Source organism: Poecilia reticulata, chromosome 11 (genome assembly GCF_904066995.2).
Source record: "Poecilia reticulata chromosome 11, P_reticulata-male-v2, whole genome shotgun sequence".
Taxonomy (NCBI): domain Eukaryota; kingdom Metazoa; phylum Chordata; class Actinopteri; order Cyprinodontiformes; family Poeciliidae; genus Poecilia; species Poecilia reticulata.
In genome coordinates, this window is record NC_088840.1 from 21,928,008 (window position 1) to 21,955,991 (window position 27,984).

Below are 27,984 nucleotides of genomic sequence, written 5' to 3' on the forward strand. Positions count from 1 at the left end.
TCATTTTTTGTGAATATAACTTAATTTCAAGTAATTTGTCTTTGATCACTTACTTATTTTTATACATCAGTGATATTTATCAATTTACAGAATAGGAATACCAAGACGGAGAAGAAGATAATTTTTGTCTCAATGTGTTTTTTTATTTGTTATTTTTGCATTAGACAAAATGCAAAATGTGATTTAAAGAGCGTAGATTCTTCTGAGCGATGCGATGACATCACTTCCTGCATTCAAGTCGCCATTTTGATAGGCGCAAGCAGCTTTCATTGGATATTATTGGATTCCAAAAGGTGGTAAAACTGTAAAAAGAAGTTTTTTATTACATCCAGAGCAGGTGAGCAAACTTTACTAAGCATCGAGGTTCGGCTAGAGAAAACCCAAATCTAATACGGCACTTTATTCATTCAAATATCTCTAAAAATAACCAAAACTGTGACGCGATCAGCTGGTCAGTAATGTTTTGAACTGATTGCTGTAAGAATAAAAGAGGTACTTTGTATTGAAACCTGTAGATTTATGACAGATCCATTCTCACAATGTATGAAATGTAACTATAATGTGGATTTGCAAATATGCATCATGTCGCTGCTGTACTTTAGAATCACTGCTCATGTGGTCGTAGTTATAATCACATAAAGTTAACAAACATTTGCTCATATTTTCTCACATTTGAGCATTTATGACAATTATTATACATCATACGTAGAGAAAGAGGAACATTCTGGTTGATAATTAGGCTTTTATCTTATTTTTAATGCTTTTTTGCTTTTTCTTCTCTTTATATTTACAATGTTTACAGTACAAAGAGCCTTCTTGAGGCACAGATCAACTTTATGCTCTTAAAATGCAACACTGATCGTCACAGCTGATCACATCTTCAAAAACTCTTTGAAGAATCAAAATTAATGAGTTACAACAACATCTAACTTCCCTTTTTGAATTGAACCATCATCCTCCTCACCGTATGACTCGGCAAACACGAACGACTTGTTGACAAACTTGCAACCATAAATGAAGCAGATTAAAATGTCCGAGACCAAATTATGAAAATTACATGAATAAATAAGGATTTTCTGTGGATCTCATCCATGTAAATCTGATTTATTTTCTTAGTGCTACCATGTTATGGGTAGATTTATGCTTTAAATATCAAAGTAAAACCTTTTACCAAAGTGCACTGATAGAAAGATAGAAAATAAGATAGAAAATATTTAAATCTTTACCAAAGTTTTCTAGAGTGAATATGGATCTTCGCTTGGAAGCACATCAGAAAAAAAACTCCAGTTGAGGTAAAAATGTACCAAATAAAGGACTAGATGCAGAATGTATTGATAAAAACCCATTAACAAACTTATAAAATGTAAATAAAAAGCTATTTCTGCTTTCAGTAAAAGTTCTTCTTAACATTAAATAATATTGAGCATCTTCTCACATTGATGCGATTTGGCAGAATGATGATAAAAACGGATTCAATTCGATCAATAAAACAATATCGAAGCACAGAATTGATATTGTTGAAGGTTTTATTTAGGTGCCCTGTCAGACTTTAGAGGACCGCATGAAGAGTTACGGCGGGCCAGATTTGGCCCCCGTGCCTTGGGTTTGACACGTTTTACATAAACGGATCTTTAAGCAGCTCTTGTGAGAGTAAACTTACACAAAACTGTTTCTAAATCTTTACTTTTCACCAAAATAGGCATTTTTAACACTGGTCTCTATGTGATGATTCAGATCTTTGCACTTTTCTTACAAGTAATGCGGGAACATTTTTTCATTCAAGCAGAACCAAAGAAGACAACACGGGGAAGTTTTATTGCTTAAAATATGTTTCAGACATGTTTTCAAAATGAAGCATTTAGGGAAATTCCTTTATTATCAGGATGTTTTACGGCTAATTTGTGATTTATCAGCTGTTTTCAATGGAAGGATGAAATCAAACCAAATCACCGATCGAAACGTTTCCTGTTTGCTCTGTTTCATTTGCATTTTCCTGCTTCAAAGGAACTTATTCACACCCTGTTCAATGACATCATTAAGCTGCTAACAAGATTAGCAACTACAGTCTGATCCGACTAGAACAGATAATTTACTGCGTAGAGCAGTGAACACATAACAGGTCACAACAGGCCGTGTGTTTCACCTGCCGTACGTCGTGTTCACCAGTGTTTTTATGGAGTATAAATAAAAAGTAGCCAATAAATTACTCAAGTAAGAGTAAATAAAACTATTTGTTCCACTGGCAGATTTTAACAAACATTTTCTTGTGTTTTTCAAGATATAATCTATTAATGGAACTAGTATTTTAAACAAGATTAAGGAATTATTGACTTAAAGTCCTACATATAACTTAAAAGTAATGTGTAAGTTAGTTTTCTCTTATTTCAAGTGTATTAAGATATTTGCACTGCAAGCTGGACCAAAAATACTTGTTAATATTTTGTGTTTTTGCAATGTGGATTTAAAGGAACTCAGCGTTTCGGCTGTTTTACCGTTTTCTGGAAGTTTGTTCCAGATTTGTGGCGCATAGAAGCTGAATGCTGCTTCTCTGTGTTTGGTTCTGGACAGAAGTTGATGGTTTATTCTTTTCTAAATTCACGATTTAATCAGCATCGCCACATTCGCTGCATCCTAATTTTTGTGAAGCATTTTGCTACTTTTAAGTGCTGATCCCCAGCAGGTGTGTTGAAGTGGGATGAGTCGGGTTACCTGATGCCTCAGGTTGATGTTGTGGAAGAACGACTCCTGACCATGAAGTTTCTCCCAGCTGATAAATGAAAACTGGCCTGCAGGTCTGCAGAGGTTAACCGATTCACACACCACAGAAGATGGGGGCAGGAGGGCACTTCCTGCCAGATAAAGGAGGCTTGTTTCAAAATGTCCCCTGATTGGTTAATGGGGTCGCGGCTGAGGCCAGCAGCAGGAGGCAACTTAGTGGACCCTGACTGATATGCATGTGTGTCTCCATCTGTTGGGCTGGGATGTAAAATAAAGCTTTGTTCAGGTGAGTTTCACACAGAAGCAGGCGATGGGTCGATATCTGTGAGAAGGGATTTACCTTCACCTGAGACGTGCAGACCTGACCAGGTGTGGAAGTACATCATGTTCCTGAAGCTAAACAACAGCAAACTTGTGCTAAGCACAAAAATATGACAATTTTTTTCATGTTCACCAGCTGTGATAAGTCTGGAATAAACTACCAGAATTTACCAGAGGCAGAAGACGACGCAATTTTAAAAAAGAAACTCAAGCAGGTTGGAAACAAACCAGGTATTTTTCTGCTGCTTAAAGGAAACAGTTTTAGATATTTCTTGAGTAAATGTTTTCTGTTGTTGAGTTTTTTTAATCAATCAATCAAACTGAGTTGCATGACATTTCAGCAACAAAGCAAAGTGCTTCACATCATAAAAGCACAAAAATACAAAGTCATAAACACACAGCCAATAATTGATGGATAATATTTCGTCAAGTCCCATCGTTACACGTTACAATGTTGACTAATGTTGACTAATGTTTCATTTATTATTTAATTTTACTTCTTTTAATATAACAATGTGTTCTGTTGTGTGAATTGTACAGTGAGGTTGTTTTTCTTTGATCATACCATGAAATTATGCTAATTCCTGCATATTTGTGTTCCTATAAATCTTGGTAACGTTGATTAACATTCACTATTCTAATCAAATAAAATTACCGTATTTTTCGGACTATAAGCCGCTAATTTTTTCCTTCACTTTGAACCATGCGGCTTATAACCCGGTGCGGCTTTTCTGCGTATTTTTCTTCAACCACCAGGGGGCGCTTTAGCAGGAAGTGAACCATTGGAAGTCAAACTTGGAAATCAAAGAAGAAATTGCTAATTTTCATTTAGAACAAGCTCATGCTAGCAGCAGGCGCGACGGAGAAACGTTTTCAAACTCATATCCTCTCATCATGGAAACCACACAAAGAAGTTCATATGATGCCGCTTTTAAGTTGAAGGCTGTCGATCTGGCAGGACAGGAGGGAAATGGAGCCGCAGCATGTAAGTTCATGAACAAATCCATGGTTCGGCGCCTTGTTGTGTCCTTGTGGAAAACCTAGAGCGGCGGAGATGCCAGCGGTTTATATAGTTTAAAAAAACAACAACTTTGTGGATGCGGCTTAAAGTGAGGTGGGCTCTATACTCTGGAAAATACGGTAAATTAAATGACAGTTAAGTAAATAGCTACTCCAAAAATGACATCTTAGATGCATATTTTAGTCTTCAGACTAATTAAAATGTTGTCTCAACTATTTATTGCGACATAAACTCCTTTATTTGAGTATTTTCACAAAACGTTTGTCAGGCATGAAGTCTTGTTGAGAAAATGTATCCAACTTCCAGTTCTGGTTCCTCAGGTGTCACGCTGCTCTTTGTTTCAGTCCAACGTCCAGGTGAGCTCCAGTCATTCAGAACCAAGCTGGACCAGACCGCCATGCCTTGAAAGTGCCCCTAATTCTTCATCTGGACCCAGTCCCGGAGTCCAGGGCCGGTTCCAGCTCGGTTCTGATTTCAGGACGTGTCGCAGTCGATAGATGCAAACTCATGTTCTGCCCTGATTCACACAGACAGCGGGAAAGTTTCATTTCAAAATAACAGCAAAGAAGGTCGTCGGGTTTTCCAGAACGCCAGACGATTTTACTTTGTTTTCACAAAAATAAAAAATGTCTGTGGAATCAAAGAGGAATCAATCGATCTGTTTTCTTTTCCTGCATAGGAGCAACATTTAGTCTAAATATTCCTGTTAGTCATGATAAGTTAGTGAAGTTAAACTTTGCACCGTATTAACAGGCCACTGCCTTGTCATAGATAGATAGATAGATAGATAGATAGATAGATAGATAGATAGATAGATAGATAGATAGATAGATAGATAGATAGATAGACAGACAGACAGACAGACAGACAGACAGACAGACAGACAGACAGACAGACAGACAGACAGATAGATAGATAGATAGATAGATAGATAGATAGATAGATGGATAGATAGATAGCATCTGTTTTCATCTGATCAGACCTTTTTATCCCAACTTGTCCAAATTTTCTCCAGCATCCTGTAAACAAACTTCTTCATGTTTTTTCTTCAGCAGTGGAGTCTTGTGCAGTGACAAACAGAGTTGGGTAGTTACTAGTTCTATTTACTTGAATAATTCTTTTGAAAAACTGTACTTTTTTGAGTATTTTTACTACTCTGTACGTTTTACTTTTACTTGAGTATTTTTATTATGAAGTATTTTTACTCATAATATTTCTGGATTTTTCTACCCACTGAATGAAAAACAAAAATGTTTTAACCAAAAAATCACCAGACACACCCGCAGTTTTTTTTTTAAAGTTTCATAAGTTTCATATTGAAAGAGACTGATTTGGAAAAATTTTCTTTTGCCTGATTTAATTTTTTGTTACTTTTATAGTTTATTGTCATTTTGGGCCTTAAAATAACCAAAATTTCCACTTAGTTTTATAATTTGGTCCGTTTTACGGTGAGTTAGGAAATTGTATTCATTTAATTAAAACAATTATACAGAATACATGAGCAGCAGAAAAAAAACATCTTATATCTGCTCTTCTTTGTCCCAAAAATGCATTTAAACAAAAGGGATTTACAAAAACATCAACTCAAAAAAATTCATATGGATTCACATTATTCTATTTCATATAGAGATCAAATATGTAAATTGATCTGGCATTTCCTAAAAGTCTCAATTTCCTTTATATTCTGGAAGTAAAGCTTGTTAAGGCAGTAAATCGATGCTTTCTGGTCAAATTAAAACATATTACCACTGTAATCGGACTCCATTGAAAGTAATAGTGTGTTTTTGTGTTGTCTCCGTGTTCAGAACAAAGCAAAAGGTCGAAGGTCACTGCAGAGCCAGGCAGGAGGTCGTTGTGGGTGTGGGTCGTCAGCGATGTATTTATTTCCCTGGAATGTTGGCAGCAGTTTCTCTGCAGCTCTCTTTAATAAAGCTTCCTTTCTATACGTCCTCTAAGCCCAGCAGAAACAAAGAGCTGCAGCTCTGCAGGTTCGCTGAGGTGAAACTGAAGCAAAAAGCTGCAGACAAGCAGCCCATTTTTCTTCATGAAACCAAACACTCTGCATGTGCAGCTCAGGACAAAATCCACCTGATTCCCAAATGGATCATCTCCTTCATGCAACATGTATTCTGATCAGATTTGATAAGACGTTTAAGTGTAAAAAGATCAGTTTTATTGTGTTGATGGTGTCGAGTATGATTGGAGCATGTTGTTGTTTTTTCACATGAGGAAGGAGTGCAAACTCATCCTGACTCAAAAACAAGTAACTTAAGTCCTGGAAGTTTATGGAATATTCTCCATATGTTCCAGGTTTACGTGGTTTCTATCAATACACTTAATAAAGCCCAGATGAGGATGCATCTAAAACTCACTGGGTTGGTGGCAGAACAAACAGCAGCATCATAAAAAACTGATTTGAACAGCAATGAAGCTTTGATTTCAAGCTCTTCTCTAGAAGATATTTTGTTTTCTTGATATTGTGACAGCAGACAAGTGCATGCACTGCAAAAACACAAAAACTTACCAAGTATTTTTCTCTAGTGTAAATGTTAACTAACTTACAAATACATTTTCACCAAGATATAGGAGCTTGTTTTGAGTCAATTATTTTTTTGTAATATTGATGGAAAAGTTCTAGTTCCACTTCTAACAAGACATTTTTCTCTTTTTACAAGTGAAATAATTTTTTCATCAAAACTAAAAAAGTAAATTCTTCTTCCTGAAAAATACATTATTGCACTAGAAACTGTAGTTTCTGGTTTCTAGTGCAATAAGTCTACAAGTATTTTGATCACTTGAAATAAGAGAAAACAAAATTACTTTTCAGCAACTTATTTTAATTTCTTAATTTTGATGAAAACTTTCTAGTTTCATTGGTAGATTATTTCACATATAACATGAGAAAATTGTCTTGTTATAAGTGTAATAATCCACCAGTTGAACTTTCTCACCAAAAGTAAGAAATTACTGACTTAATAAGCTCAAATATTGCAGAAAAGTTACTTCTAAGTTAGTTTTAACTTATTTCAAGTGTATTAAGATGTTTGCACTAGAAACTAGACAAAAAATACTTGGTAAGATTTTGTATTTTTGCAGTTTGACGCTAAAACATTTTGATAAAACTCTAAAAATGACTGTGTCCACATTACAAACTGTCAGGATGGCGTCTTCCATCTCTCAGTGAAATTATCTACTTGCATGCAGAACAAAAAGTTCTGTCCCGTTTTCAAGTCTCTAAACGTCTTCATGTCTGTAAAACTGAAATGTCCCAGATCAGCGTGGATCTCTGACTTCTACGTATTTTCCTTTCGTGTTTCTAGGAATCAGATAGACGGCCTTATCTTTCCCCTGAACAATACACACCTGTTCCAACCCAGAAGTTAATTGCAAATGAAACGCGATCAAGTCGAGGCCGGAGAGGAGAGCCCCGGTGCAGGAAAGGTAAAACAGACGTCCAGGCTGCAATCTTTTAATTCTTTGCTCCAAATTACTCAAAAATATCCACTTTTTTTTTTTGTTTTGTTTTTTTGCTCCAGCTGTTTTTTTACTCTGTTTTGCAGAACTGCGTGTGATTCACTGCATGTTGGCATGTGCTGTGTTGCATGTTGATCTGCAGGTTAGCTGTGCCCTCCACTGGCTGACGGTTAACACTGATCTCTTTATCAGATTTCTCCCAGCGGATCAGCTGTCATCACTCAGAGCCGCTTGTTTCACTTTCCGGCTTAAATCCAGAGGAATAAGAGGTTAAAACTCTTTCTTTTTTTTTACTCCTCAAATCTCCAGATATGTGTTCTGCATTAAATTAGCAAATATTTGCTTTGGTTAAGTCCAGTTTAGAGTTTGACAAAAGACAAACTTGTGAGTTTTTAAATGTATCTGTTTTAACGGATGTTAAACAACCAACTCTAGAATTTCTTAGTTTGTACAGAAATACAGTTTACCAAGATCTCAAAGTTTTCAGGATCTTAACAGCTTTTAATGTTGCCCATTATTACATTTCTTACTGGTTTCTGTCACTCCGTTTTTCTTTATAATCAGAAAATCAGTGGAAACATGTAAAAGCTGCTCAACAGTTAAAAGAAAAGTTTGAGAGTATTGAAGATTTTTCCATTAATTATTGAGAAGAGTATGAATAATATTCAACATGCCATTTTTAAGAAAATGTGACATAAATCTTTTACTTTTATTTACAAATCTTTTGAGGGATGCCTGGTTTATAATCAGAACAAACTTCTGAAGTGAATAAAAATAATTTTTGATTTAATTCTCTCAGGAGTTTGAATCAGTTTGGTTTTAACTTCACAGATATTTTCTTTCTAGATCAGTGGTTCTTAACCTTTTTTGAGGTACCGAACCCCCCGTTTCATATGCGCATTCACCGAACCCTTCTTATCCCCCCACCCCCCGCCGACACACAAAATACTTTGTATTATTTGTAATACTTTATATTCTGATTTAGTAATGTAATTATATTAGCTGTGTTACCACCCCCTACACCACTAGAGGCAGTACCAACCCCGAAAAGATGCGACTAAGGAGCAGATTTAGACTATAGAATTTGGTAAAAACTGAGTTTTGCTGAAGTAATTAAAGACAAAAGTTCAAATCCATGCTGAGAGTGGAGCTCCTTCAATCAGTGCTCCTCCGCAGCACTGATTAGCTAAGCAATGTAACGTGATCCTCTGCAGCAAGTGATGGCAAAACGGCGCGTCATCACGACTTCACACAAGTGTGTCTTTACCTCCACGGCAGAGGCTCCGCCGAACCCCTGAGACCGACTCACCGAACCCCCGGGGTTCGATCGAACCCAGGTTAAGAACCACTGGTCAAAGTAAAGTGACACATCTATTAAAGGAGCTACATGAGTTTGTCTTGAACATAAAATACATATTAGATGGAGTTTAGTGGATAAACCAGGTCTTTGGTTCCAAAAGGAGAGTAAAAACATTTAAATGTAACCAAAGAAAACCTCCAAAACTCTTATATTAAAGCAATATTTCACATAAATTTAATACATCCTGTCTACAAATCATATCTGGAAATGTTATTAGATATGATTAAAATTCATGATTGTTTCCAGAAAAATAATATTTTTCACCCATGAATCTATTTTACATCAGCCTAAGTAAAAATCACACATTAACAATATTTAGATTAAACATGTTTTCGTCGTTTGATTTCCATTTACCTTCACATTGTTTAGGTGAGACATGATTTTTGATTAGATGTTTAATGTTGAATTTTATCAGAAAACTCTGAGAGTCCATAAAATAATCAACAATCCTGAGAATTTCAAAGCTGGTGGCATAAAAATATGTTCTGTCTGCAAAAATAATTGGAAAATTTACCTTGGAGGCGTTTTGTTATACCTAAATGTTTGTCCTTTTTCTTCCTTGTTTGTTGAGTTACTTTATTTATTTATCATTTTGTTCTATGAATTTATCTATATGCATTTCCTCCCTGCTTTATTTATTGTTCATTTCTATTATCCTGATTGAAAAAGCAAGCCTGTCTTCTGGTTGTTGAAATCCTGTTTGTTTTACTTCAATTGTTTCTGTTATTTAATTATCTCTACAGAATCCTTTTAGTCCTTAACATACGAGTTACTTTTGCCAGAAACTTTTATGGCTTTTTTCCCATAAATTATAGATATTTTGCTGTTACATTTTTCTAACATTTCACACTCCATCATAACCAATTAATGGCCACTTAATACTTTCCTATTTTGATTTCTTCCATGTAAATGTTGTATTTAATATCTTTGTACTTGAGCAATTAAATATCGGTTTGTTTTTGTTTTATTTAACCATTATCAGGACCTATAAAGATAAATGTGATTTAAAATGCTGAAATTTGAAGAACAATTTAATTCAAAATGATCATTGAAAGCCTTTTGTTTTGTTTTATTTCCTTTTACTTACATTAAGACCAGAGAACCTAAATAATGCCAGCTGCTCTCCTGGTGGTAGATTATATTATCTAAAAGTCACAAAACAACATTTACTCACAGTAAACGCTGTAAGTTCATAAAACTAACAAAATCTCATATTTTTCCATAATCACTCTTACCAATACAATTTAAAAGGCCTTTATTGCAGCAAATTGATCTGATAAAAGAAAATATTTAATCTAATTTTTACAGATTGCAGATAATGACAATATCCAAATATATAATAAAATAGGCAACTGTTACAGCGTCGTTTGGAGCACTTAGTCATTCGCTACAACAATGACCAGATGGTAAAATGACTTTTTAGCTGCCTCTTGTCATGGTGGGCAAAATATGCCCTTATGTGTTTGCTAACATAAACAAATTGTATGATATGACACAAAGTTGGTGCAAAAATGTTTTTTTTATAACTAAAAAAAGCCAAAACTGCAAAGGTTTAAGCGATAAACCTGGCTATTAGTAGTTTGATGAAGCGTTCGGAAACTAATCTCGTTATTTTCCGAAACTGTAAATCTTTTTTACAGTTCTTTTTTACAGTTACACTTTTTTCCAAAAGGGATTTTAGCAACAAATGTTACCACCTCTTTCTGTCCAAAATACATTTTAGGCACAAATAATCACAAATAATAAACAAATAATAACTTCGCATGACCTTAACAGCTGCTTGGTTTCTCTCAAAGACTGAAAAAAAATCCATCTCTTTATGAAACTCTGATTGTTTTTCCCTTTACATGTAGACAAACATCGTTTTCACAATGTAAATTGTTAAGGATTATTAAGTGGGACTAATTTGCCCAAACTGTCCTTAGATATTTTAGTTTTTAACAAAAACAAAGAATTAGCATGTCTACAGAGAGTTCCCCTTCTGATTGTTAGAGGTCACCTGCCCAGGTGAACTCTACTCCTACCCCCAGTGCATGATGGGAAGCCCCTCAGTTTAGCTTTGATGAAATCTGAATGTTTAGCATGAATGAAGAAGCGACACAAACAGAGAAGAAGCAGCAGAGTGAGGAAGAAGACGGATGGATTTGTACTGCAGCCGCTTCCGGGGCATGAAGTTTGTTTGCAGAAGTGTTTGTAGTTTTTAGGGGGAGCGTGGTCAGCCCCTCCCCTCGGTGTCTGTGTATAAATGTGAGGGTTTGAAGGAGGGGCTGCAGCTCTTCAGCTTCACCTCTTTAGTTCAACAGAAAAAGTGTCAGACAGCAGCATGCTGCCACCGTGAGTAACGCTGATTATCCTGAGATTTATTCATATTTGCTTTTATACTGTCATTTACTGGATCTATTGATCTTTATTGTGCTGATTTGTCTTTATGATTTTGATCTTTGGCACTTTTTATTATAAGAAATTTGCTTTTTTATTACTGATTACAAAAATAAGTCTGTCATTCTGGGTTATTGGTGTATTTTTGTTGTAATATCCATCCTGGTTAAACAACTAAATAAATGTTTTTATATTAGAGTTGTGATACATTTTATTTATTTTTTATTTTTATACATATAATTACTTATTTATAGTGCATCTAGTTAAAATGCAGCAATATTGGAATATTTTTTCTCCTTTTTGTAATTTTTCAAACTATTTATCAGATTGTGTTTATTGGTTAATAGATTCTTTTAAGGGAAATTGGTCATAATTTTAAAGCAGATTATTCATATTTTCCTTACATTGATCATTTTTTTATTCCTGTAAAGAAAAATAAGAAAATTCATTTAAAAATCTGCTTTATTCCCTGTTAATGAATACTCCACTCATCTGTTTTATAAAAAAAAAAAAGAAACCTACTGATCGTGTCGATAGTCATCCTACTGGCAACTACAGCATCTACGGCGCCTGTGGAGGGTAAAAAAAAAAAAAGGAAAATATGAGATTCATGTTGTTTTATATTTTATATTCTGGCTTCTGCAGCTGGTGGAGATCAGAGTTTGTGTTGTGTCTTCCAGAGAAGGAGGTGGAGGAGGTGGAGACGGAGGCCACAGAGATGCTGGAGGGGGAGTTGTCAGAGGAGGAGGAGGGTAGGGCTGCGCATGAGGAAAGAGAAGCAAATAATTTCACTAAAAAAAACTAAAGGTCAAATTAATCTAACTTAAACTGATGACTGACTCAAAATTAAACTAATCATAAAAATCTTTTGAGAGATTTTGCTTCTTGATAATGAGTTGCATAATGAAAAACACTTGAAAAAGCATCAAACCGTGTGAAAACCTGATCAATCAAACCTTTTAACTTCAGCAACATCCATTCATGACATGTTAACTCTTTACCTTTGAAACCAATAATAAACCACACTAACAACGGTTTTATTATGCTTTTATTTTGATCAATCCACCAATAAATGTTTAGACTTAGGAGAATATAGACATATTTCTTTAGAGAAGAAAGATCAAGCCATCCTAAAAAATGGGATGGTTGCAGTTTAAATCTTTTATCTCTTCTTGTCTTGTTAAACAGAGGACAGTTCAATCCAGAGGGGAAACTAAATATTTTAGTCTGTTTGATATTTCAAAGGGAGATTAAATAATATGAAACAGAATAACACCAAAACTTTTTTTCATGAGACAAAGTTAATGACTTCATCAACAGATGTTTGTTTTCCACATCAGAGCCGTAACGATACGATGGTTTTTCTTTAACTCTCCAACCTTCGTTGTCATTATACCAGACAGAGATGTTCAGTATAAACTGATAAGAAAAGAAAACCACTTTACTGTGCAGCTTTTCAAATACTTGTCATCGCACTGATTGAGTATTAAAAATATATTTTTGTAAAAGTTCTGATTTGTCAGGATATCAACATTTCTATGGCTTGTTTAGATGTTTGTTGCTCTTGCAGATACAGTTTTTATGTGTTTCATTTGTTGGCATTTTCTGCAGATAACCAACATTCAACCATTTGAAAATTATAATATTACAGCCCCACTTCACTAAACTGTGAACTTTAAACCCCAACAACACAAACATAACAGCAGCTTTATTTACAGACCCCATCCAGACATACATGATCAAAAAGTTCATTTTTTTCAGGAGCTAAATTCTCACTCAGTGAAACACTTTATATAGATTAATTACACAAACATTTTTTTTAAAGCCTTTATTTCTTTTAATTATGATGATTTTCTCCTTCCGGGTCATAAAAACACAACATTTACGATCAGAATATTTTATCCGACTAACAAAAGAAATTATACACATCCTAAGCTTAAAGGTTATTTTCAAAAGGTACTTTTAATATGACAAACAAGCCTCATCATAATCCATATTCTAACATTATTGAACATTAATATGTGTATTTTAGTGACTGCTTACATCTCTACAAACAAGCTGGGCAAAGTTACTGCAACATTTCACATCATTTTTTTATGTTTTAAAACATTTCCGCAGTTTTTCAAGATCAATTTCCACAAAAGGGCGAAAATCCTCTCAGAAAAATAACATTTTCATGGCGACAGAGCCTTAAAATCTTCAAGCTGATGCATATATAACAGTTATTTGTAGTCTGCAGGGGTAAAATAAAGTTTTGCTTCCTGCCCAGGGGCCCAGATTCTCCTACAACCGGCCCTGCTGGTACAAAGACTGGAGTGGAATAGATTGTGCTGTTAAACAGAACAAAATGAAATTTAAAAAGCCAGAAAATTACTAACTTGATGCAAATGAATTCCAGCCAAACGGAATAAAAAATAATAATAATTCAATAAATATTTAAACATCCAACAAAGAGCAGACAGAGAGAAGAGACGTTCCTGGCGTGTTTCTCGTCTGAATCTATAAAAATGATGTTAAACCTTTTTTTAATTAGAAAAATAAATGTTGGATTTTTCTTCTTTTCAGATGATGATGATGACTCCAAGAGTCAGGATAATATTGATGGTGAGCAGATAAAACATCATGACCTTTACATATAAACCTTCATAAACAAAAATCTAAATTGAAGGTCAAACCTCTGAAATTTATTTTTAAACTAATTACTCCATTAAAATTTGAGACAACTGACTTTATCAGACGACTTTAGTGTAATTTAAGCCATAAACCCACATTCTTCTTATTGGAATTTCATTTTTTTTTAAATAAAGAAACTAATAAAACATTTTTTTCCCCCTTAGAAAATGACCAAATCTGAAAACCTTTTTCTGGATATGTTGCCTTTAAACTCGGCGTTGTCCTGCAGGATTCCTTTCCAGATTTTAATGCCACGGATCCTCGGTGTTTTTAATAAACCCAGACTTTCTTTCACCTGCCGGAGACAGAAGGTTTATTCATGACGGACACCTGATCCCCTCTCCTCCTCTTCCTCCTCCTGCAGGAGCGCAGCAGACCACCGTGTCGGCAGCGGCAGCCGGAGGTTCAGGTGAGTCGGACCCGATCGGGTTTTCCCTCCTGAAAAGTCCGCTTGTTTCCACCTTGGTTTCATATTTAATCCAGATTAACTGGCTGGTATTCTGACCAGGATTAACCCGATTCACAGGCGGAATCCACGGTTGTGGCAGGATGACTTTGTTAGAGATTCAGCGCCACCTGCTGTCAAAGATCAGAATTACAGCTAAAGACTTAAAAGTTACAAAAATTTCTGTTAATCATTTCTGGTTAAATATATGCATAGGAAAAAAAATACGGATTCAGAAATAAGAAATGTAATTAAATAATTTCAAAATTATTTTAAATTTACAAACTCTGATTGCAACCTACAGAAAAATGGGATCAATTATGAAAATAATATTTTTCTTACATTTTCTTCAGAAACATGTTTCACAGATTTAACCTGCGTGTTTTACTTAATCTAGGTTTCATTCATCTTTTTCCATTTTTTCACATTTTCTCACATCTTTGGCACAAACTTTGTATTAAAACAAACTTTTTAATACATTTTGCTGGAATTTTTGGTGAAAAGCCAAAACAAAGTGGCGCTTAATTGCAGAGAAACAGAAGAAAAATATACATCATTTATAACTTCCTTTAAAAATCAGAAGATTTTGGCAAACATTTGTATTCAACAGCCCTTTTTTTGCAAGTAAATTTCTTTATAAACTTCAAAGTGTGTTTAGTATAAATGATCTAGTTTAAGTAAGTAGATTTTTAAACTGGAGTCATCGAAAATATTTGTTTATACACACGTCTCTGCGTGTGGAGCCATGCTGCTGTACTTTTATACTATTTTGCACTGATGATCAGTTTATTCTTTATAAGGAAATGATTTTACTGAGAATAATAAGGCTTTAGCTTTAAAATGTGTTCATTTTAATAAATAACTGCAAGTCTTTTTCATTTCTAAAAGATGTTTTAACAGGACTTTGCTAAGAAACTAAAACTGTAACTGAAAGGTAAAGATCTTTGAACTCCTAATCTCAAGTAAATAACTTGTTGTTTTTGTTTTTTTCAAAGCTATTTCCTCAAATATTCAACATTTGAGCGGTGAGTTCACCTTTTATATCCAACTTTAAATCACAAACGAGTCTTTTCTTCAAGTTCTTCAAGCCCCAGAAATTAAACAGCTCATTGTCTTTGAACATGTTGAATTTGAGCTATTTGTGCATAAAATCTTAATTTTTTTCTGCTCTTATAAACACTGGCATCAAGTTTGCACACATTATATGTGAACAATACATTCCGGTTCTGATATAATCTCAAACTGATCTCAAGTTTAAAATAAACTACTGTTGTGTTGTTTCTTAGACCGTTGATTTCATCCGTCTTGAGATTCATAAAATTACTGCAAAAGAAAAAAAAACCCACTTTTCCCAATGTAATATTCCAGTATTTCAAGTTGTTGTGATTTTTAAAATATGTATGTCAGTCACTTGTTTCTGTTAATGATGGACATGTTGCCAGTTTCCAGTGGTCAGTCTCCAGAGACGGGGTCTCATGTTGGGACACCAGGAAGCTCTACAGGTAGATAAGTTCACGGTTTTCTTTTCTCAATTCGGAGCGGATCGCCGCCTTGTTATGTTTCCATGTTGTTATTGGGGTTAGTAGTTACCATCACTAATGGTTTATCTGTGTTTGGTTGGTATTTTTCTGGTTATTTGGGGATGTTTGGTGAGTTTTTGATTGGGTTTAAGTTGATAAACAGGTTGTTGGTCGTAGTTTGTTGGTCCCGGTTCATGTTGACTTAATTCTTGTGTTTTGGTTCATATTTGATGGCGCTCATCAGTTCTTGGTGTGCTTATCAGTCTACATCACTTAGGCCAGATGTCTGATCAGTATATAGTTGAAAATTCATTGTTACAGTGGACACATAGTTTTCTGTTTAATGTAACACTAATCTATTTACAAATTTACCGATTTGCACATTTTTTGTAGAGTATTTCTAAAATAGTGAAATTCAGATCTTGTGAAGCTGAAATATCTAGATCAAAGCTACTTGACATGCTAGCTGGTGTTCACAAAACAGCCAATCCAGGAGCGGCACTGATTTTCATTGGTGCTGATTGGCTGTGAGCCGAAAGTGGACCGTAAATGGTAGCAATGTGCTGTTGCTAAGACAGTTTCTACTGTACATATTAATGAAAGTTAAGGTATATTTGGTGTTTTAATCTAAAAGTGTCTTTTCTTGTTCTTCAGGTCACGGAGGTGATCTCTCCTCTTTCGATTTAGCAGGTAATTTCTACATTGTGGTTCATCACAGTGTTTCTTGAGCCAAAACTAGTGGCATGTATCGCAAAGCTTTACTAGCAACATATCTTTGTGACTGATTGAAAAATATGATAGAAAATGTTGCATGACGGACTTTATTAAGGTTTACTTTCCATAAGCAAACTTTTAATTTGTTCAATTTAGAGTTTCAGGAGGTACAGGTAACATTGTTTTAACATTTCTGTCTCATAAAATAAATGTGTTTCCTCTACATCCTACTGCTGCTGTTGCAAGGAGCGGCCATTTTGAAACAACAGTCAGAATCTCCCATTTCCGACTGCAACTGGAGCGCAGCATTAGCACGCGCTGTTATTTTTAAAATCCGGCGGTCTCTGTTTGTAGCACTTGAACGGCTGAAGTTAACGTTGTAATACCTGCAGCCACCACAAGGGGCGCTGCAACAACAACAGAGGCAGCAATGGCTACTTAATATTAAACTCTAATTGAGATGCTATTTATGTTTATGCTTTTGTGCAGCAGCTGGACATCCAAGCAGCTCCTCAGGTAGAGAAAATTTACCGTTTCAGCTCATAAAAATAATAAATAATTTAAATGATGGCTGCTCACTAAGTAACATTTTTCTGTGCAAATCAGTTATAAAGCATTTCAAATCCTAATCTCCATTTAAAATCTGACTGAACTTATTCAGTATTATTTTACTCAACATTTTGACCAGAGAACCTGTTATTGTTCCGCTTCTGATCGCCCAGGTTCTGCAGCTTCTCCGGGTTCTGAAGGCTCCACGGGTTCTGCAGCCTCTGTAGGCTCTGCAGGATCTGCAGGTTTTGTGGACTCAGCAGGATCTGCAGGTTCTCCAGGGTCTGTAGGCTCCATGGGTTTTGCAGGTTCTGTAGATTCTGCAGGCTCTCCAAGTTCTGCAGGCTCTGTAGATTTGGGAGGATCTCCCGGTTCTGTAGGTTCTGCAGCTATTTTAGACTCAGGAGGATCTCCAGGTTCTGTAGCAGCTGAAATATCTGGTGTCTCTGCAGGTCAAACTCACCCAGCAGGTAATCAAGAGAGCATATCTGACTTAAAGCAGGATGAGATAAATAAATATGCTGCTGTGAATCAAGTGCAACTGTTCAATGAAAGGAATTTTTGTTCTTTTAGGATCCGAGCGCCTACCGAGTCCGTCTAAAACAGACACAAATGGTAAAATATCCAACCACTGATGTCAGTCTGTTCACTTTGAGTCCAGAGCAATTCAATGCATGTGGGAATCGGCCATTATTAGAATAATTTAAGGTGTTAGCCGAGCAGTAGTCAGGCAACTTTACATTTCAACATGATAAAAAGAATGAAACATCTAAAATTAACTTTAAATCATTTTTTATCCACTAACTTCTATTAGTCCAATAAATTATTACATTTAGCAGCAGAGCAGGAATAAAACTGACTTTTTAACATTTAAGTTTCTGGTGTAAAAGCTTTGTTTCTGTTTCAGGTCCTGGTGGAATAGACTCTGAGAATAATGGTGAATTTATTTAAAATTACTTAAAATATGTCGTATTACATGGTTGATTTTATATTATTATCATTAGTTTCATATGGGAAAATAATGCAAATCACTGGAACTACTAAAAATGTTAGGAATCTTTTTAGGCTAATTTAAACCCTTAAAGCTACAATGTGTAACATTTATTTATTTTTTAAACATGTTTTTTTATATATATTTGTTTAAACTGTCACTTTGTTGCTACAGTATAATATGAAACAGATAATCTGTGATAATACCAAACTCTTTTGCTTTCTCCCAGTAATAACAGCAGAAAAACACAACTTTGTCTGAAACGCAATCAGAAACAGGAGGAGGGTCTTAGCGCTGTCAATCACCCTAGTGTATGCTCTGTTCCCACTCTCCTGCGCTCCGGCTAGCACAGCCTGACTCTGATAAACGTTTTTTTCTGGAATGATCATTTTTTTCTCCTCCGTTAGTACATTGAGCAGCATATACATGAAGTTGATTGGCAGCACTAAGCCCCTCCTACTGGCTCTGATTGGTTGACAGAGAGTGTTGCATTTCTTCAGACAGATGTAGGGTGAAGATGGAGGAGCTCAGTCTTTTCACAGATCATCTGACTCATATTAAACTGCCACGACAAAGTGACAATTTTACCAAATGTGTTAAAAACTGAATTTTTTAAAAAGTTACAAACTTCAGCTTCAAGATCAGTTGAGTTAGTTGTTGTTGTTGTTGTTGTTTACAGGTAATGGACAGAAGCTGCTGAACGGTGGAGGAGGTGGAGTGGACAGTCAGACTGGTGAGCAGAAGGTGGAAAAAGGTTTTAAGATCAGTGAAATTTGACTAATTCAAGAAAGACTGAATGTTTCAAAATCAACTTTTCAAAGCAGTGAAAAATATTAGACCTCAAGCCAAAACAAAACCTTAACAACTTAGGAGTCTACTGTTGTTGTTTTTTCTCCTTTGGAAACATCCAGGTCTAGATCTATAGTTTATTTATGACAGAGAGATTTTATATTCTCTGTTGAAAAACAAAATGGCTTTATTAATCCAGGCGACTTGAACATAACCGGACTTGTCGTTTGAATGTCCAAAGATTTGAACCAACAAAGTTCAGAACAGGAAAAAAAAAAGATTATTCACTCACATTAGAACTAAAAGCCAACCAAAAATTATCAAAATAAAATGAAGTAAAGCAAAGAGTCGCTCCACTCAGCAACAGAAACCAGGTGAGAAAATTTCTATGTACTATTAAAATTACGCATTGTTGAAAAAAGGAGATATAATCCAGGATTACGCTCCAGTTCTGTAGTTCACTTAATTTTGATTTAACATTATTTTCATATTTGCATAAAACCTTCAAATGTTGTTTCATCAGGAATCGTCGATCCGTCCAGTCATGACTTCCTGCTCAACCTTATGGGTACGTTTGTCTGATCCATTAGTTCACTTTGCCTGAAGATTAAAATGTTTAAAACTCATTATAAAGACAAAAAAAAACAGTTTCATTAGGAAATTCAACATGAACAGGATTTGTTTCTCAAACCCACTTTTGTATTTCTGACAGGGCAAACAGTACAGTTGATCAGTTTTCAAAAATAACATAAAACATCTTGTAGCAGATGGTGAAATACATGTCAAAAGATTCAAAGAAAGCTAGTAATAAATGTTTATTAAATGCTCAGATGGTAATTTATGCCCAGTTTACAACAGTGCAGGTTACAAAGGGATGCATTTGTTCTCAATCTTTGAGAAAAACCAAATGGCTGTTCAGTCATGTGTCGTTCGTACTTTGAGACTTAATGACCTAAATCTATTATTATGTAAAGAGGTTAGGTGTTGTGATTTTAATTTAAAAATGTTTATATCAGTTCTTTAGAGACTTGAGACTAATGATTTGACGTGAACTTGAAAATTATTTGTGAAGAACTTAAAAAAGGCTGAACATGTTTCTAGACAAACACTTTATTGCAATTTCTGCTGTGTTAACTAAAGTATGTTGTTGAAACTTAAGCATGTTGTTGATTCCTGTGTTTTCAGGTGGTGGTTTGGTGGATCCTTTCAGTACAGATGGTCACCTAAATATTCCAGGTTTGATCTCTCGGATTTACCACTGAAGAAGACGACACTAGAACTCTGAAACCCTGAAATTTGTGTTTTCTTCTGGCAGCTCACTTGACCGCACCGCCTCACCACGACTTCTCAGGCACTGGAGTGACAGCAGCGCCACCTGGTGGACAGAACATCCTAGGCTCTCCTGCAGGTAGTAGTTTCTCCTCCAGTTCGGCTTGGATTTTATGTTAGAGCTGGGCTGAATAATATGGCTGAAAAACTTGTCACAATATAAATGTTTCATATCAGTCGATATTGATAGTTGTCTATATTGATAATTTTTGATTTGTTTTTTTTTTTTTGTTTTGAATATTGGCGGGATCTTTCTTCTTTTCCACAGTTTTCACTTCATGTCTTTGTTTTTTTGTAAGTTTTGAGGCAAAGTGGTAAAACCTGAAACTGCTGCTGGGCCAGTTACTCAACAGGTCGTTGCTAGGTAACCAATGAGCGAGTGATTTAATTGACACCACCTACTCAGATTTTTGCAGTAACTAGTTTCATTTACTCTGCTACATTTACTTGAGTATTTTTTATGTACTTTTAGGACTATTTTTACTACTCTGTACTTTCTACCTTTTCTAAACGAATTTAATTATGAAGTATTTCTGCTCTTGCTTGAGTAAAATTTCTGGATTCTCTATCCACTGACTGAAAAACAGACATGTTTTAACCAAAACCTCACCAGACAGACACACGCCTGCAGTTTTTGTTAAAGTTTTCTAAGTTTTCTACTGAAAGAAACAAATTTGGAAAAATTTTCTCTTCCCTGATTTTATTATTTTTTTGCTTATATGAATTATTGTCATTTTTGTCCTTAAAATACCAAAATTTCCACTTAATTTTTTTATTTGGTCCATCTGATTAAGGACTAAATATCCCTGTGCAGTTAATGATCGGAGTTCATTGATTCTTCTATTGAATATTCTCTAATGTACGATGTATGGATATTGATTACATGTTTATTGTGATATATATTGGTACTGATTCATTGTCCAGCCTTATGTTACAGTAAAACAAACATTGTTTTACATTCTTCTTCATGTCTCCTGGTGGTAAAGATTCTTCATATCTCGCTGTGGGAAGGGTTGACCAATCAGGCGCAGGCGGCCCCTCGCTGACGTCCGGATCTGACCAATCACAGGCCAGGCCTTTCCCAGGTTCGTCTCATTCTGCAGGTAGGTGGAGGGAAAGATCCCAGAAGAACCTGCAGGTGTTTCTTAAAGAAAAATAAGAGCCTGTTTTTGCTCAACATGTTCAGTTTCCTCAACATCTTTAATAGACAATGGCAACGGAGATCACCAGCAGCAAAGTAAGAGATTTCCTTCTGTTACCATCATTATTTTATATTATATAATTATTATAGATTGGCAGAGAGTTGGTAATTAATCTGATCCTGTTGTTATGTACAACTTGTTCTGTTATTCAGTTTGCAATAATTTTATGTATCATAACTTATTTGTCGGTTCTTTAGCAAAGTAAATTGAACAGGTATATCCATGTCACATGTCTTTTATTGACAAATTTCTGATAATTACTGAGTCGTTAACTGATAAATTTCATTGAATTGAGGTAAAGGGTTAAGTAGGTGTTAACTTCTTCCAGAAAAGTAGTGGCAAGCTAATTATTTTGTTAGCTAATGCATGTTTTCTGTTGTCCTGCTGGTTATTTGCTTTCTTTGGTTTTAAAAACCAGTTTGAAATAAATGCTAATACTCTACATGCTCATCTGTGGGGTTGCTGCTGTACTCAGGTGCTGCTTTAATCACTTGTATCTTTTACTTCTCTGACTTTTCTATTTGTGTCCTCAGATGGAGAAGAATCCCCTGACAATAATGGTAAAATTGTGCTACTTTTTATTTTCTTTTGGTGTTTTGTTGCTTAATACAGATAATAGACGTGATTTTTATTTTCAGGAAACGGTAGGCAGACTGTGTTGACAGACATGAACGGAGGTAAATTACTAAATCCTTACCTTCTCTAATGTTTCATTTTTACAACCAAAAATTGTGGTCGGGGTAAGAAAAAAATATCGATTTTTTAAATTTTTGGTTTCCAGAATAAATAAAAATATAAGAAGAAGTTTGTGTGAGAATAAAGTCAAAATGTTACCAGAAGAAAGTTGTAAAATAATGCACAAAAGGAGCCTTATAGCTGCAGTAAAATTACAAATATTAAGCATCTTTAATATTTTGTTATACAAATAAGGAATTATCAGCAATAGTTTAAATATAAGATGTCAGGCTGCTACTGACAATAATCTGATTCTGATGCGTTTATTATGACCTTATTCCGGTAAATTAACAACTTTATTCTTGTAATATGGTAATATTATGACTTTATTATCAAAATATTATGATTTTATTCTCAGATTATTTTTACCTTATCCTCATACAACTTTATTCTTGTAATATTATGGCTTTATTCTTGTAATTTCATATTTTTTTTATTAGCCTGGACCTTATTATACATTTCAATTCACTTTTCCTGAATGTAGATCATAGATAATGCCAAAGGACAATGGGAGTCCAAATCTCTGTTTTCTGCAATTTAGGATACATATAAATATATTTGGTCCATCATATATGTGATGACATATTATATCATCACATATATGATATAATATGTGATATAATATATCACATATTATATCATGTGATATATTATATCACATGATATAATATAATTCCAAACATAATCAGAATCGGCTGCACACAAACAAGGAATTTGAATTTGGTTCCACTTTGTTCTCAATGCAGACAATTTAAACTTAGAAATATGAAATATTATAGAATAAAATATATTTGTAATATTTCATAAAGCTAAAAGGCTTTATTGAATATATGCATATACAGTGCTTTTACAAAAGACAAGATCAAATCAATGCAAATATGCAATTATCTGTATGCTTTTATTTTGAAGATTTTCATTTAATTCCTGGGTTGTTGTTTTTTTGTCTCTTTTGCAGGAGTGACGGAAAGAATGGTTTCCCTCCATGATGTTAACACTCAGAGCCTGCAAATGCAAACTGATCTCACAGGTAAACCTGCTGGTTCATTTGTGTGGGAATGTTCCTTTAACTACTGGTTAGAGCAAACTAAAGAGGTTGGATCTCTGGTCAACATTAGTAAATAAATTCAGCCTGAATCTCTTCTGGTAGCATCAACACTTCATTTTACAAACTGAGAAACACCCAGCAGGACGACTGTCGGCTTTATTCACCTGTAATTATTCATAATTTTATTTGATACAAATATGTATTGAATATGTAGCTACCTATTTTTTAAATTGTGTCCTGATTTACAAGTTATCCTCCAAGGATTACAGTTTAATTAATTTAAAAAGGCCTTAATATGATCTAGAATTAAAACAGTGTTGTTTCTGACAGTCCTTTACTTTTAGAATGACTTCATTCATTCATTCATTCATTCATTTAATTTTTTAACCAGGTGTGTCTTATTGAGATCTCACGTCTCCGTTGGAACGGAAATATGAACGATGATGCATTAGGCCACTGGAGATAGAAAAATAGTAAATTTCTAGAAAAAAACAAGGACATTTTGAGATTGATCTTGGAAATTTTCTTTAAAAAAATGACATTTCTGAGTTTCAAAAGTTGACAATTTTCTAAAAAAAAAAAAAAGGAAGAGAGAAATTTTGAGATTAATCTCAGAATTTCTCTAGAAAAAAGGAAATTTCTGAGATTGAAAAGTTGAAAATTTGCTAGAAAAATCTGAAGTTTTGAGATTCACCTCAGAAATAAAAAATTTCTGAGTTAAAAATGTTAAAACATTTTCCATAATAATAATAAAATAAAACATTTGGCTACAGGTGGAACAGAGTCTGTCACCCATCTTCATGTTGACTTCTTAAGTAAGTTTCACCAACATATGAGCCAAACAGATAAATCCTAAACCTCATTGATAAAACTGAATATTTTTCTGTTCTGATCCAGATTCGGGTCTCAGCCGTGATGTCACAGGTACAGATTGATGCTACAGCATAAGACACAGCGAAAAATAAAAAATAAAAATAATAATAATAATCGATCGCGATTGATTGACTTTTCATTTTATGTTGAATGATTTTGCTACAGAATTGTCTCCCATCACTTTGAGCATAGAACCTGCAGCTGCCGTCACCAACACGCTGAGCCCAGGTACACCTATCTGTTCACACAAATGTCCGTTCACACACCTGTCCGCTAACACACCTGTCCGCTCACACACCTGTCCGCTCACACACCTGTCCGTTCACACACCTGTCCGTTCACACACCTGTCCGCTCACACACCTGTCCGCTCACACACCTGTCCGCTCACACACCTGTCCGCTCACACACCTGTCCGTTCACACACCTGTCCGCTCACACACCTGTCCGCTCACACACCTGTCCGCTCACACACCTGTCCGCTCACACACCTGTCCGCTCACACACCTGTCCGCTCACACACCTGTCCGCTCACACACCTGTCCGCTCACACACCTGTCCGCTCACACACACAGTCGTACGCTACTATCCAACAGGGGACATTCCATTGACTTCCATTCATTTCTACAGCCTAACCCTAACCCTTTTCCTAACCCTAACCATCACATACCTAACCCTTTTCCTAACCCTAACCAAAAGTCAATTCACACCTTAGTCCTAACTGCAACCCCTGACCCTAAAACAGGGTCATTTCCAAGAGGGGACCTACAAAATGTCCCCTCTTCAACGGTGAGTCCCCTGTTGGTCAGTGTAAAATGACACGCATGTCCCCTGTTGGATAGTTACACATGAACACCTGTCCGCTCACACACCTGTCCGCTCACACACCTGCCTGTTACTGCATCTCTTCCCTTTTCCAGTTTCAGGTGTTCACTCCAACACAGGTCAGGTTACTGCGACAGCAGACTCCACGGGTACAGACACAGGTAAGTGCTCTAAGCATTTAAGAATTGTTGCCATGGTATCAGAATCCAGGTCAAAGGTCAGACATGTCAGTAAACTGCCGTTGTGTTTTAGTTGCAGCGCATCCAACAGGGACTCCATTTGACTCCAGTAAGTTGTTTATTTTTTGAAGGGAGGAGGTTTGGTCGCATGTTGTTTTGTGCCTTTCTGCAGCATACAGTATGTATGTGGATTTCTTTCTCTGCATGAACATATAAATACATTTATATTTCAAGGTCAATGTGTTGTTTTTTGTTTTCAGGTCATCCAGCGGGGACAGGTCACTCACAAATGGCTGGTAAGTTTAATATTAAAGATGCATCAATAGGAACTTTTTGGTCGATTTCAGATCTCCGTTTGTTTTTTTGTTGTTTTTTTCATAAGGGTTTGACCAAGTAACCTTGTAATCTTTAAGATATCATTTAAAATCCTAACAGGCATTTATTTTTGCTATATATACCCGTTTCCCCCAAACAACAGCAACAAAATATACGTTTCCCCTTTTTTCCATTTTAACCATTTAAAGAGCAATTTGTGTACTGGTTGTCGTATCTAAAAAACAAATAATGTAAATGAAATATTTTGAACATTCATTTTATTGTTGCAAGACCTAAATATTAGTCTTTGATTGGCAGCGACATTCATTTGGATGCATCTTAATTTTTTTCTACAATGTTGAATTTAAAACTTTTCAGTAAAAAAAAGGGCTATTTGAACTAATTAAACCTGAAATATGCATATGAAGTAATGAAATATTAATTTGGAATTCAACCCATTTAAAAGCCAGTATGTTTGCATAGTCTTTTATTTTTTTAAGAGATTTTTTTCAATTAACCTAAAATGGTTTTTTTTACACATTTTACCAAACATTAACAGTGATAAATACTTCTTGCAGCAGCTTTACTCCTTTGCAGAAAAGAGTAAAAAGTGCAAATGTTGCTACATAGCGCCATCTGGTGGGCAGATATAAAACTTAAGAGTTAATTTTATTTTAGTTTTTAATGAAATCTTACTTTAGAGGACAGCACCAGTTCAAGTTAAGATAAATGTGGGATGAATAACAGCCTCTCTGTGTTATTCATTCATTGGGACATTTATACCTTTAGGAACAAACATGTCGGTTTTTGTTCAGCCATTTTAACCTTTTCCAGCTCCAGCTCAGGATTCGGGGTAAATAGACCAAAATGCGCAGTTCACAAGTAAATGCTGTTCTTGTTCTGAGGTCTTGGACTCTTTGTTTACGGGGTGAACAGCTGAGATGCCAGTTGTTTCTGTTGGTGTCTTAGATCAGTTGCTGAAAGTTCGTTCTCTTTTCTTGGTTGGGCTTGTCCTCTGCAGGTTCAGCCACTGAACAGTACAACCCATCTGGTCAGGGTCCTGAAGGTCAGTAACGCCTCTCCCACCTAATCTGGTCACCTTTGAACTCTGCCCTTTCGCTTTCACAAAGTATTCACACCCCTTTGTTTTCAACAACAAACTGGATTGAACTTGTTTATGTGATAGGGAATGCAAAGAATCTTGATATATAATTCATTTTTTGGAAATATTACATTTCTGTCCGCACAAACGCCTTAAGCTGTAGAGCATCTATATGTGCATAGATATTAAATTGTTCTTCAGTCCACTCTAACTAGGTGTCAGGTGAGCTCCAGGTGAGACTATTTTTTTTATTTAATTTTTGTAAAGAAAAATTACAAAAAAATTTTGTAATTACAAAAATACACAAAATATTTTGTGTATTTTGTGTTGCTCTGTTATGCAAAATTCCAAGAAAATTGAAACTGGAGGGGTTTTTTGATATGTGGTTTTAAAAAAGATATATTACTGATTATTCTTTAAAGTGTTATCATTCCAGGTTATTTAAAATAATGTAATTTGTATTTAACATGTTAACAAAAATCTCTCAACAGGTCATCAAAATCCACTCCTACATTTTCCTTTTTAAGAAGAATTTTAATGTTTTCATGTAAACCTCTTTAAAACTACTTGAAAAAGCAGAGTAGAAAACATAATTTGAGGATTTTTTTTCCTTTTTAATTCTTAACAGTTTTATTATGCAGTTTATTTTCTGTTTGTGGTCATTTATTTGATCGATAGCATGTCGGTTAACGTTTAGCTTCAGGCTCATCAAAGCCAAATGATTACAAATGTGTTTTTATGCATAAAACGTTCTCCTTACATAAGATTTTGTTGACTGAAACTGTATTTGCGTCTCAGGTGCTGAAAATGTGGAACTGGAGGATACCTGCTGACTTCCACATGAAGCCCCGCGTGAGGTTTATCCGTTTTCAAATTCCGTGTACCGACCAATCAGCATGGCCCAGGAATTCTGACTCCACCCACTAGTTGTAGACCCTGCCCCCCCCAACAAATGAGAAAGATTCCCTTTTGTTGTTTAAATATTTAAAAAAAAACGAATGCCGTTTGTGGACGTTTATTTTGTTTTAGACCATCTTTGGGTCCGCTCCTTTATCTACCACTGGGGCACGATCCGGCTAGACGTGAGGAAGGAAGATTAAGTGACGTCAATAACCATTGACGAGATAAGTGTGTGAAAAATAAAGAAAAAAATCACTTGCTGGTCATTTCCCAAGCTGGAATGTAACATGACTCATTACTTGCCTCGCATCTTTTTTTTTTTTAATGGCGTTTGAAAACTTGAGTTGCCACCAGCCGACGGTGAAGAGCCACTTAAAGGGGAATTAAATTAAGAATAATTCAGGTGAATCTCGACCGTCTGATTGCGTATTAATGGCGTCAAACAGGATGTGATTGTAAATTGTGGTTTTGGACTTCAACAATAAAAGTCTTGTCTATTTTGAACATCAAACTGTTGCATTTTGTC

General features: G+C 35.2%; 1 protein-coding gene across 13 annotated transcripts; it reads left to right on the plus strand.

The window, feature by feature from the left end:
• The first annotated feature begins 11,144 nt into the window (after nt 1–11,144).
• LOC103472605 (uncharacterized) lies at nt 11,145–27,969 on the plus strand. Of its 13 annotated transcripts, none has more exons than XM_081612492.1 (29): nt 11,145–11,228; nt 11,788–11,852; nt 11,954–12,025; nt 13,839–13,877; nt 14,311–14,355; nt 15,387–15,416; nt 15,834–15,893; nt 16,566–16,601; nt 17,115–17,141; nt 17,348–17,644; nt 17,748–17,789; nt 18,082–18,111; nt 18,845–18,898; nt 19,478–19,522; nt 20,140–20,190; nt 20,270–20,365; nt 21,270–21,386; nt 21,470–21,520; nt 22,019–22,045; nt 22,124–22,162; nt 23,176–23,247; nt 24,039–24,080; nt 24,163–24,189; nt 24,304–24,366; nt 25,058–25,123; nt 25,215–25,250; nt 25,402–25,437; nt 26,478–26,522; nt 27,357–27,969. In XM_081612492.1, exons 1-29 carry the CDS (start codon nt 11,218–11,220, stop codon nt 27,389–27,391), a joined length of 1,656 nt encoding a protein of 551 aa, XP_081468618.1. In that variant the 5' UTR covers nt 11,145–11,217; the 3' UTR covers nt 27,392–27,969. The 13 variants fall into 13 exon arrangements, with proteins under 13 accessions (XP_081468618.1, XP_081468616.1, XP_081468606.1 ...); XM_081612490.1 differs by having other exon boundaries at nt 25,402–25,436; nt 26,462–26,522; XM_081612480.1 differs by having other exon boundaries at nt 25,402–25,435; nt 26,456–26,522.
• Nucleotides 27,970–27,984: the final 15 nt, after the last annotated feature.